Raw genomic sequence first — 12,943 nt, 5'->3', positions numbered from 1 at the left:
CTTTGAAACCATTGACCGATCTGATCCATTCAAAATTTTGAGTAAATGCATTGTGCAAAAATAACAATGATTGGTGTGATATTTCTATCGTAATAAAACAAATCTATGCAAAAACCTAAGAACCAATGGGCCAGGTAAAAGTTGCAATGGGTGTGGTCCTTGGACACCTCCCCCTGACATTTTATGAACAATGATTTAAACTGTTCATTCGCATACGTAGGTACGCATTGTACAGTATGCACATGTGAATGTCCAACGAGTAACTGGTTCTTGTTTGGTATTTTAATGTTGAATATCGCTCGAACGTTCGCCGTCAAGCCAGCGGCCGCCCCAACGAATCATTCGGCGGATGGTCAAACAAGGAAACGAACAAACTTCATAAACACCGGTGTTTATTTTTGTTCATCATGACGGACTCAGTAAACTCTGTAAAGCAGTTCTTCCTGGAAAACACCCATGCTTTGGCTCTGTTAGGAGTTCTGGGAATCTACACAACTTATTACTACTTTAGAGTGGTGCAGGTAAAAATAATATATCAAATTGTTACTCCTAAAACTATTTCAAATTGTATTGTGGGAAGTTGACAAACTGTAGTTCCCGATGCCATATTATTATGATATACTCCTAGAACTAGCCCAGGTTGGACTCCTCCGTTCAGTCAGTGGCACTGACTGACGTCCTACCTATTTCTGTAGTGGTACAAACAAATGAGTTAAAAATTGAAACTTTTAAATAAGTTTAAGAAAAGGCCTTCATTTTAAATTAATCTAATTAATTTCCTTCAAAGTTCAACCATGAGCAAACACTTTTAACAGTATCTCAATCTGGATTCTCAACGCTCTTTTTTTTTAGCCAAACGAGAAGAGAAAACAATGAAGAAATTTCAGCTGTAGATGTGGGAGAAAAACCCCAGAGAATTACAGAGAATCAGAATGGATAACTTTCCGTATGGCGCCACCACTTTTTCCCTCATTTTTACAAAAAGGGATATCTCAATGAGGTAAATTAGATACTATATTATTTCATATCGAATGAAAAAGTGGTGGCGCCATACGGAAACTTTTCCGTTTCATTGGATACAATGTCTGTCGTTACTCATTGGAAAAACTAGTCTGCTAGTTGCTATAACAAAACCCTCCCCCGAAATTCGCTAACTATTGCTACACAATCTTGCTTCTAAACGCTTTCTTTAAAAAATGCATTGCATTGGCAAATTCCCCTTTCTCTTCTCTGGATTTTACAGAAACCTAAAATCTTCGGTAAGGATGGGAAGTTTCTGCAGTTTGTTGGACGGCACATTCCGATGTTGAGGGAGCCCTTCAGACCTACCTTCTGGTGTTTCATCCATCAGTTACAGACCATCGGTCCAGTCTTAATGAAGTTCTTAACGTCCATTAAGTACCGAAGGTAGTGAATACTCTCTAAAAGGCCCGTGTGGTCATGATCAAAGTAGGGCCTGATATCATAAAGATGCTAAGCGACCGCTTTTGTGCTTAGTGTACAATTTCCATTTCATAGCGCTGCTAACCGATAACACACAAACAGGTGATAACTGCACAGAAATAAATAACAATGTCACAATGCAAATCCACAGGGGACGAAAAAATATGGCCGCCTAATTTTTCTGCTTATCTGTGAAACTGAAATACGCTTGCACAGTAGCAAATTTTTCTGCAGAGCCCACAGTAGGCCCTAAGCTAAGAAGTTCATGGATTCTATGTACAGTAGACGGGCCTGCTTTGATCATTGACAGGACCCCATTTTAAAGGGAAGGTACACAATTTCTCTCTAAAATAATAAAAGACTTCTAGCTAGAAGTCTTTTATTCCTATCTGAAAGCACACAAATTCGTGGGGTGTTTTCTCTTTCATCATTTTCTCGCAACTTCAATGACCAATTGAGCCCAAGTTTTCACAGGCTTGTTATTTTCTGCTTATGATGGGATACAACAATAGAGAACACTGGTCTTTGACAATTACCAAACGTGTACAGTGCCTTTAAGTTGCATGGTCCAATTTCGCTGACGTTTTTTTTTTCATGCATGAATAATTTCTCAGATTTCTAAGGGTCCATTCGCAAATGCTGCAGCCACTGTTCACCAGAGATGCAGTTGGTATCTGCTGTTACCTTGCAAAGCGTGAGGCCATTTAAAGACAATAGACACCTTTGGTAATTGTCAAAGACCAGTCTTCTCACTTGGTGTATCTCAACAGTGCACAATATAACAAACCTGTGAATAAATACCCTTAGGGATCACACGAAGTTGTGTTCTTTCAGATGCTTGATTTGGGGACCTCAAGATCTAATTCTGAGGTATCAAATTTAAAATGTTATTCTTTCTCGAAAACTTTGTTACTTTAGAGGGAGCCGTTTCTCACAATGCTTTATACCATCAACAGCTCTCCATTGCTTGTTACCAAATAATTTTATGGTAAAAATTATTTTGAGTAAACATTACCAAGAGTGTTCAGTGCCTTTAACTATTGTTTGCATAATACCATCAGTCCTTTGGTTGGTAAATTGTTTGCAACAGATTCTATTTTCACATTATTTTTTGTATTCACATTTATTATTATTATTTCTTTTTAAGTGAGAAGTTGAAGCTATCTGATGGAGGCGAGATCATCATAGACTGGATGGATAATAACGATGACGTCAAACACAGTCAGTCTACTCGACCAACTGTTCTTGTACTGCCAGGAATAACAGGTAAATAAGTTTGTTCTTTCCTTGAAGTGTCTTGGCATTCATGTTGTGAAAAAAGTTACGTGTCAATCATTCCTTAACTGACCCTGAACGGTGAATGCAGAATTATTTTGACTTGTTTTCCAATATTTACAATTTTCTTACATTACCCCTGATCTTTGAAGTGCATGTGCATTATTCAAGTATCCACAAGTGCCCCAGCATTGTACATGAATCATCGGCGTCATAAGAAAATAGTGAACAAATTCTTAAGTTTGCACCGTTTTCAAATAACTTGTCTTTTACTCGCAAGATCACATAATTGTTTTACTCATTTCTAAAAAACTACATGGCATTTCAAAGTATGTGATCATGATGACACAGCCCCTGTAAGTCGTGACTTTAAAACAATTTGTTTTTCTCAAAGATGACCTTCCTTTGTTGTTTACAGCATTGTCTTAAATTCTCTTTGGATGGTTTGTTCTTCTTTTCTAGGTTCAAGTAAAAGCCATTATTGCCTCAACATGAACAAAGCATTAATGAAACATGGCTACCGGTCTGTGGTGTTCAACTACAGAGGCTTAGGAGGTGCTGTCATCAAGGTAAGAAACACTAGTCCATGATGTGCAGTCAATTAGCCATTTTGCGAATTCTGTTATTAAAAATTTGTGTTTCTGTTGTACTTTTAGACACCGAGGACCTATTGTGCCGCCAACACTGAAGACCTAGAGTATGTCATCAAACATGTCCATGGTTTATATCCGGAGGCACCCATCATAGCTGTTGGCATCTCTATTGGAGGGTAAGTAACATGATGAGAGGAAGATCCAGGCTACCGGACAGAGGAGAAATTGGGAAAAGTGGTTGGATTTGCAGGGTGGGGGCGGGGGGGGGGGGGGGGGGGTAGGAGAAGTTTGAGAAAGAAACTAGTACAAGCCCTGATTTCATGGCCCAGCTTACCGTAAGCAAAGAGTTTGCGCTTACAGATGCAGGGAATTTCTCGCTTACATGAAATGTATTTCATGGGTTAGAAAGAAATTTTCGCTTGTGCACACGCGTACTCAATGCTACCGTGTATTCTTCGCTTACACAGCTAGTGCACAAATTCAGCGCTTGCAGTAGGCTGAGAATGGTGATTGTAAGTGCAGAATTCAGGCAATCTCTGTGGTCTAGTTGGTAAGACACTGCTCTAGAAAAACAAAGGTTGTGGGTTTGAATCCAACCCAAGGTACATGTACAGTATGCCTGTGATATTTTTGCACAGGACTCTGGGAAGTACTGAGTATACAGTGCTAACGCACATCGGTGAATGGGTAAAAACCAAAATTAATGTTCTTTATCCTCGGAGGCAAATTTCCATCTATTACTTTATTCTTAGGACCAATTATGTCTTGTCTTATTTTTCAGGATCATTTTGTTTAACTACTTGGCTAAGGTTGGCAAGGAGACACCATTGAAGGCAGCCATGACAGTGTCTGTTGCTTGGAACACCATGAAGTCCACCGAGTCACTCGAGACTCCTGTCAACCTCATGCTCTTCAATCGCTTCTTGGCACGAGAACTAACTCAAGTGTTAGCCAAGTAAGTCTTACTTTTTTTTCGAGTGGTGTCCTTGGTTAATGATGTTGTGAGAGAAAAGGTCCCCAAATCTCTCTGTCCTTCATGCATAGTAGATCTTTTCAGCTCATCTAATCATTTCAGCAAAAATCCAAGAACACATTGTTATTTTTAGGAGGACACTTGTGTGTGTGAGCTATAAGCATCGCACTTTGCGTTAGCTCACTCACACAAGTCACACATGTCCTGTTAAGTATAACATGGTGTCAGAAGTGGGATATGTGACACACATCACACCGGTCCTTCAATCCCTTCACTGGCTTCCCATTAACAAGCGAGTCAAATTCAAAGTCCTCCTCCTTGTTTTCAAACTCAGAAAAGCTCTCGCCCCTACTTATCTCCAGAATCTAAGCTCATAGTTTTCGCAATCTACGCATAACACTCTTCTTCTACTTCTCATTATTTTGTGCTTGTCCCCTGCACCCTGCACCTACACAGGGTAGAGCCAACACCGGCGCTCCAGTGTAAATTTAAAGCTCCCAGATTTTGATATTATTTCATTGTTTCTTTCTTTCATAGGAATGTTCACATGTTTGAAGGCCATATTGACACTGACTATGCCATGCAGGTACGTCCATACATCTCTTGTTTTGTTATCATGTTAACCTCAGACCCAGAGGGTTGTGATCTGTTGTATAACTGCACAACCCTGTTTCACCCCCAGGAGTAAGTGGCTACGGCTCCTGGAAAAATAGTTGAATTGTAGCCCACAACTTGAAATGGGCTTCAGGCCTTGTGTGTCTGCCCACTTGTGAAAAACCTCACAAAAAAACATTGGTGTAAGGGTAAAACCAAAACTAATATCCTTTTATTCCTGTCAAATTTCTTCTTTAGGCGCAGACCATTAAGGAGTTTGATGAGCGATTTACAACCAAGGTGTTTGGTTACAATGACGTGGACCATTACTACAATGATGCCACTCTACATAATAAAGTACATCGTATTGGGATACCAACTTTGTGCCTCAGCGCCGGTGACGATCCCTTCGCCCCTCTGGAGAGTAAGAACAATCATATAAATTATAATAATAATTAATTTACCTGCTGCTAAAAATATAGCATTTGAACTGCCTTTAGCTACCACTGACAACCTTGAGCAGTGTTCTACGGTCGAGTATAGAGTGTCGCGGCCGATTGGTTAAGAGCATCGAATTCAAGTTCTAGTGCTAAGTCACCGGAGTGTTGGTTCGAATCCCGGTCGTGACACTTTTGTCCTTGAGGAAGATACTTTACTATAATTGCTTCTCTTCACCCAGGGGTATAAATGAGTACCTGCGAGGGTAGAGGTTGATATTGTGAATGAAAAGCTTTCGGAGCGCCACGGCAGCTCGGGGCTGTATACTCCCTAATGGGAGCTGAGAAAGAATAAAAGGATGTTTATTAGCCCAATGACCAAGGGACTAATGTAAAGCGCATTGATACGGTTTATTGTGAAATGCGCTATATAAGAATTTGTTATTATTTGTTATTATTCTACAAATAGACCACCGAGATTACATTTGGTAAGAGAGGTGACTGCATGGTTTCCCCTCCTTCCTTAGCTGCTTAGGACTGGGTGTCCCTTGGTCTCCTTGGAAAAACGTACCCATTCAGGTCTATTTATAGCTAAAATGTTCTGCCTCATGAAGTGGAATGTCGGCATCATCCTGAATTTGCGCCTTCCAGCGCAATGGTGGGGGCGTGTAGTGTTGAAGTCATTGTAGTAGACCAGGTTGGGTAGCCTGTAGGCTGGCATTCGGATACTGATAATATGTTGGTTCAGGCTTAGCGCCATAATTAGAGTGCAACAGTTTGGGTGTTGGATGTGGTTTAACAGCTCAACATTTGATCAATATGCTCTGATATTAACAATTGATTTTAATCTCGTTGTAATCGATATGGGGGGAATTGGAGCACAATATGTAATATTCTCCTTTAGTAGGCAAATTTCCTGAGAAAAATTGTTGAGGCTAGAGATGTACAAAATATTTGCACCAATTTTGTTTGTTTTGTGTTTATTTCCTGCAGCCATCCCGATGGACGACGCCAAAGAACAAAGCAACATTGCTCTTGTGGTGACCTCATACGGCGGCCATGTTGGATTCACAGAAGGATTTTTTCCGAAAGGTAACGGGTACATGCTCAGACTCTTTGACCAGTTTATACACGGCTTCTTCCAGCACGGTATTAAAGAGGTATTGATGAGTACAAATTAACATAAATTAGCATATTTGGGGAAAGCTCTATTGAAGATTTCCGACTTTCGCCTCAAAACTCGGAAATACATCCTTTCCTCCAATGGGTGTGTTTACATTAAATCACTTTAGTCTATAGGAGAAAGTTGAAGATAATCCTATATATATTAACCTTGGAACAACAGTAGAAATAGAGACAACGAGTGCTTGATTTGAGAGTATAACTGCAATAGGTGTTTATTCGATGAAACACAACAACTAAGTGGGTAGACCACCAAGATTGCGATTGGTTAGAGAAGGGACTGCATGGTTTACTGGTAGTATGTCGGTTCAGGCTTAGCGATGAAAGTCTGTAGTTTCTCATCGCTGCCTTTATATTGCCATTTTTTATAAGCAAACGTGCTTGAGGATCACATACAAATGTAATAAGTTGAGTGATTGCACATTGAAGACGTTGTCACAGTAGGGTACAAAAGTGCATTTAAGTCCATGAAAGCAAATTCTTGCAGTCGGTCAATAAAAAAATACGAGACAAGCTAAAAAAAATTCTAAATTTATTTTCCAAAATCAGCCACTTCAATCAATTACTTATGTCTTTCATTGAATGATTTTTATTTTAAAAAGGGTCATTTAATATTTATAATAGTGTCAGTACTTTATAAGTTTATGTTGTGGGAGTGTGACAATACTGTAATAATCATGTGTGTGGTGAGAAATTTCTTATAAAATTTGAAATAGTAAAAAAATAATGGTGAAATATTAGACAGTTGTTCATGTAAGATAATGATACTGTACATGTTCATGTGGTGTATTTAATAGAATTATAGTCGAGGTGAATAAGGGGTACATGTAAGTGGTGATGTTGGGGGGGGGGTAGAGGGATCTCCTTAAAGGAACACGTTGCCTTGGATCGGACGAGTTGGTCAAAACAAAAGCGTTTGTAACCGTTTTTTGTAAAATGCATATGGTTGGAAAGATGTTTAAAAAGTAGAATACAATAACCCACACAAGTTTGCCTCGAAATTGCGTGGTTTTCCTTCTACTGTGCGAACTAACATGGTCGGCCATTTATGGGAGTCAAAATTTTGACCCCCATAAATGGCCGACGTGTTAGTCGACAAGGTAAAAGGAAAACCACGCAATTTCGAGGCATGTTTGTGTGGATCATTGTATTCTACTTATACAACATCTTTCTACCCATATGCATTTTATAAAAAACGGTTACAAACGCTTTTCAAAGACCAACTCGACCGATCCAAGGCAACGTGTTCCTTTAAATGGGATGTAACTTTTTATTGTTAACATCACATACCAGACATGCAACTTTATGTTTGCCAAAAAAAAAAATGGAAATGGCTGATCACACTTAACTTTCGTAGAAGTGTTTTTCGGTTTTCTGGGCACTCAGACTGTTTTGAAAATAAAAAGAGTTGCATGCCTGGCATACAAATGTTAATAAACCACAAGCAAGGCAGGCCTGGAATAACACGCACGCCACGTAGGTCATGGCCTCCGTTGCCCCTGGTTCTGGCCTTGGTGCCCTTCAAAAGTTCCCCAGAGACTTAAAGATTTTCCAATGGAAGTGCCCTTCGCAAAATGAAAATGGCCTTGCCCTCTCAAAGATTAAGTTCCAGGGGTGGATTTCACAAAGGTAGTCCTAACTTAGGACTAGTTCTAGGCAATGCTAAGGTAGGACCAGTCCTAAGTTAGGATGAGTTACTGGTCCTAACTTAGGGCCAGTCCTATCTCTTAGCATTGCTTAGGACTAGTCCTAAGTTAGGACTACATTTTAAGCTTACTACATTTGTTAAATCCACCCCAGGTCTAGTAAGGGATATTATATTTTGTTAATACCATTTTATGAACAAATGGGAGAATGCAATTTTAGATGAGAATGACAAGCGCACATGTTCTCAGGACTCTCAAGCCAGTATTAATTAATTACCACTTTTAATTAGCACTTTAATAAGTCAAACTGTTAAACCCTCGAGAGACCATTCATTTCTGTGTAATCATCATGCGTTCTGACATTGTTGGGTCCTGTTTTATTTGTTATATTTTTTTAAGAACAAAAGTGAGATAGAGCAGAAATTCGATTTTGTTTTATAAACATGGGTTCTATTTAAAAATGAGAAACATTGGAAAATGTCAATTAAGGGCCCAATTTTAAAAGAGCTAACCATAACAAAATGATGCTTACCAGAAAATTTACCAGCTAAATTACCATGTTTCGTGTACAAAGCCCCTCATGAAATTGGACCCCCGTCATAAATTTTACTTTGACCTTTTTGGTTGAGGTCAAATCTTGCAGCCGTCTGCAGCTGCTATTGGCCATTTCTTACAAGCCCTTTCCGGCCGCTCTGTTCTCTGAAGGGTTTACTAATAGTTTCTGACCATCGAGCCAAACTACTTCCAAGGAGGATTGCTTCTTAGAGCTCTCCAAGTATTAAATAAAATTTTATATTTAAATATTTTTATCGAGAAGAAAAAAGCCAAAGTCACGTTGAAAATAAATGAATTTATACCTGTTTTTAATTTTTGTTTTCAAACAAGACATCATCTATTTGATGAAGTTTCTGCTATCGCAATACAAAGAAAAGGAAATTGTCTTCCAAAAAGATCTACGATTCTTGGATCGGTCGAGTTGGGCGTTGAAAAGCGTTTGTTATAATATGCATATGGGTAGAAAGATGCTGTAAAAGTAGAATACAATAATCCACATAAACATGCCTCGAAATTGCACGGTTTTCCTTTTACCTCGTCGACTAACACGGTCGGCCATTTATGGAAGTCAAATTTTTGACCCCCATAAATGGCCGAACCTGTTAGTTCGCACAGTAAAAAGAAAACCACTCAATTTCGAGGCAAACTTGTGTGGATCATTGTTTTCTACTTTTAAATTATCTTTCTAACCATATGCATTTTATTATAACAAACGCTTTTTTATAGACTAACTCGTCCGATCCAAGGCAACGTGTTCCTTTAATTTATGTAAAATACCAATACCAATTATTTTTTATTGATGCAGCATGTAATGGAATTGTGGTTAATTAAAACTTACTTATTGTATTCGGATGTTACTACTATGCATAATGTTTTGTTTGTCTTTCAAACTAGTTAAAGGCACTGGACACTATTGGTAAATACTCAAAACAATTATTAGCATTGGTAACGAGTAATGGAGAGCTGTAAATAGTATAAAACATTGTGAGAAACAGCTCCCTCTGAAGTAACATAGTTTTTGAGAAAGAAGTAATTTCTCACTAAAATATTTGAATTTGATTTTGAGACCTCGAAATCGAGCATCTGAAAGCACACCAGGGCGTTTTTTCTTCCATTATTCTCTCCCAACTTCAGCAATCAATTAAGCTCAAATTTTCACAGGTTTGCATAATGTTGAGATAAACTAAGTGAGAAGACTGGTGTTTGACAAGTACTAGTAGTGTCCAGTGTCTTTAAGCTTGGAATTGGTGTATATAAGTTGCTTTTTATAAAAGATATGGAAACAAAGAGATTTAAATTCAAATTGTTTTGTAATAAAATCCATTTTGAAAAAACTATTTTTTTTTTCTTTAAAGCAAACATAAAAAAGTCTGAATTCGGATAAAGGTCTTACATTTCTCATCCCTGCTTTTTGATTGCCAAGAATTTAAAAGAAAATTGTGTTTTGCTCGAGGATCCCAAAGAAATGTATAAGTTGTGTGACTGCAGGATAATTTTGTTACAGTATATGGTAAAAATTGATAAACAATTTTGGCAGTCAACAAAAATGATCAAGACAAATAATACTCTCTAACTTTATTGCCAAAATAAACCAATTCAAACCAAATTGAAATACCGATTACTTTTTATTAATTTTAGTATGTTCATGGAATTATGGTTATTTTAAATTTGTTTATTGTATTCCGATAAGAATGTCATTGCTATGCATGATTTAATTTTAAAATTTGAATGTTAAGGAATTGGTGTAGAGATTGTTTTTTTTATTGAATATACATGTATATATATGGAAAAGAGAGATTATACGAATTGTTTTGTATTAAAAACCATTTTAAAAATATCTGCATTTGTAAATTTGTGTTTTTCCAAGTGATCAAATAGAGTTTGGAAGGTTTTTTTCTTCCAAAAGCTATCAATAAAATAGCACATCACTATGCCAACTACATCTAGATGCTTGGGGCTCTATTGACAGTAAAACAAAAAACGGGGATAAAAGTTGAGAAAAAGCTTTTTACATGAGGCGTGCTTTGAGAAAGACTGAATGGTTAGTAAGGTACATGACCCAATTTTATGACTCTGGTCACTGGAAGCAAATATTCAGCATTTAAAAGGGAAGCAGGGAATTCTGCGCTTGCACCAATCATAATAAATTTCAGGTTGGCGCAGGTGGGAATTTGTACTTGTATGCGTGTATTTTCCATTTGCTACTAGGTATTCTTAGCTTATTCCGTGAGCAAAGAATGGTGAGTGTAAGCGCAGAATTTGGCGATAAATGGAGCCATCTAATAAGTTTCTGATGAGTAAAGATAGCTTTTTCAGAACTACAAAACTCGGACAATGTTTATAAGTTGGACATGATAGTAACGATCAATAAAATTATAGACACACACAATTTTCAAGTTTGTTCCTCAACAAGGGAATTTCCTTTATTGTGCATCAAACATTCCGATAGCTGTGATTGCAATCCCATACTTTGTGGAATATATATTTTGGTTTTACCCATACACCGATGTGTGTTAGCAGTGTATACTCAGTACTTTCCCGAGCTCTTAGTCTTGAAGTCAAGACGGTAAATGTTAAGCGCGGTGTAGTTACAGCGCGGTGTAGCTACGGGGACTGTACACTCACCCTCGCTCTCAGTATGTGTGTGTGAGTCCACGCGCTACCTACGACCGTTGCATATTATAATTGCACCGTTACTGTTGCATGAACGGCCGGGTAGACAAACAACCACAGGCATATCACTTGAGTGGGATTCGAACCCATGACCTTCCCAATTCTAGGGGTGTGTCTTGCATACGAGATGGAGATTGCTAGATGGAGATTGTGGTAGCTAGAGGCAGTTCAAATCCCAGGACACAGCAGCAGTGTCTTGCTAGGACACAAGTCTCACAACCAGGACTCGAACCCGCACTCTGCTGAACTGAACCATCAGAGCTTGAGTCCGGCATTTATGTCTTGGGACTCTTGGCCACAACACGCCACTATCACTGTTTTGAACAAACAAAGGCGTAACCATCTTCATTTTTTGGAAACAGGGGGCAAAGATATAATTAGGAGGCCTATTTCACATGTTGAACAAAACATTTATGCAACACTTCTCCCCCCGCATAGTTTTGCCACTGTTGAAGAAGCATTCAGCCGTACCCACTTGGCCAGTAAACTTTCAAAATAATAAGGACGAGTCATTTTCGAGAGCATTCAAATTCATCCAACATCTTCCGTAGTCAAAGAGTTATCTCTTGAAGATGTTTCTGGCTGTTTCCTCATCTCACATTCAAAGGAAAGAATGTCTGAGCATCTCAATAACGCCTGTCTCTGTACTCCGATCGGTGTCTCCAAGTCCGACACTTGAAACCGCAAAATGTCCACGTCAGATGTGCCGAAGGTCGCTCCCACAGATGTCCGCTCCTGAAGGTCAAAGGTCACTTTACATCCGGACAATGCAAGGAGAGTCTTTAAGAATCGCTCTCTGAGGAAAGTCCTGTCCTCCTGCTGTTTCGTCTCATCCATTCAACCGGCCAGTTCTCTGAAATAAAAATAAAAAAATTAAATCTTCAGTGCGGGCATTTTGATAATTACTAATGAACAAGAAATGAAAAAAGGTAAACTTATTTGGTCGGTCTAGCTGCAATAACGTAACCCTCCCCCGACGGCCGAGAGGAGGAGGGTTACATTATCGCAACTATACCTGTAACCTCTGGTCATCCGTCGCACACCACGGTCGGGAGATCCCATAAAGAGGCTACAGTTGGGATATTTGTAAACCTCCAACCTGTTGATGGTCACAGAGGATAGTGGGTAACGGCAATTGCAACAATGGATGGGGAATTCGTAGCAACTAAGTATAAATCTGCGGAGGGAGGCGAGTTTGATCATTACACGCAACATGCCCAAACCAATGGTCGCAGAGTTCTACCTCCATGGTTCACCCTCCATGCTAGAACTATGACTGAGGTTCGTTCGGCTGTTGCGACGATAGCTGAACAAACGTATACTCCTAGAGCTATTTCGGTTTCGGTCCGGACGAAACCTAAGTAGTTCTAGGAGTAAACAAACCTCACCACAGTTCTAGGGAGTTGTCACAGTACTGTAGCATGTGTAGTACAGACATGACAGAGGATGTTGTTATGAATATGATTGTCGCAACCATATGTCGCAACTAAATCAGGAGAGTAGACCGTGTCTTACCAGAATTTCGAAGACTGTAGGCTCTGTATCGCAGAGCAGTAGCACTGCCTAACTTCG

General features: G+C 39.0%; 1 protein-coding gene across 1 annotated transcript; it reads left to right on the top strand.

Annotated features, from left to right (window-relative positions):
- The first annotated feature begins 335 nt into the window (after window positions 1-335).
- LOC139950180 (phospholipase ABHD3-like) lies at window positions 336-7,448 on the top strand. The gene is made up of 9 exons (XM_071948817.1): window positions 336-521; window positions 1,244-1,407; window positions 2,591-2,709; window positions 3,181-3,287; window positions 3,375-3,487; window positions 4,093-4,266; window positions 4,822-4,870; window positions 5,137-5,302; window positions 6,309-7,448. The coding sequence occupies exons 1-9, from the start codon at window positions 408-410 to the stop codon at window positions 6,494-6,496; spliced, it is 1,194 nt and encodes a 397-aa protein (XP_071804918.1). The 5' UTR covers window positions 336-407; the 3' UTR covers window positions 6,497-7,448.
- The last annotated feature ends 5,495 nt before the right edge of the window (window positions 7,449-12,943 follow it).

This window comes from Asterias amurensis, chromosome 17 (genome assembly GCF_032118995.1).
Source record: "Asterias amurensis chromosome 17, ASM3211899v1".
Classification (NCBI taxonomy): domain Eukaryota; kingdom Metazoa; phylum Echinodermata; class Asteroidea; order Forcipulatida; family Asteriidae; genus Asterias; species Asterias amurensis.
The sequence above is the reverse complement of the archived record's forward strand: the minus strand, read 5'-3'. Positions and strand labels throughout refer to the sequence as shown.

Coding starts and splice junctions, on each gene's coding strand:
- LOC139950180 (XM_071948817.1), top strand. CDS start 408: ATGACGGACTCAGTAAACTCTGTAAAGCAGTTCTTCCTGGAAAACACC. Junction 522..1,243: donor ACTACTTTAGAGTGGTGCAG/GTAAAAATAATA, acceptor TGGATTTTACAG/AAACCTAAAATCTTCGGTAA. Junction 3,288..3,374: donor TAGGAGGTGCTGTCATCAAG/GTAAGAAACACT, acceptor TTGTACTTTTAG/ACACCGAGGACCTATTGTGC.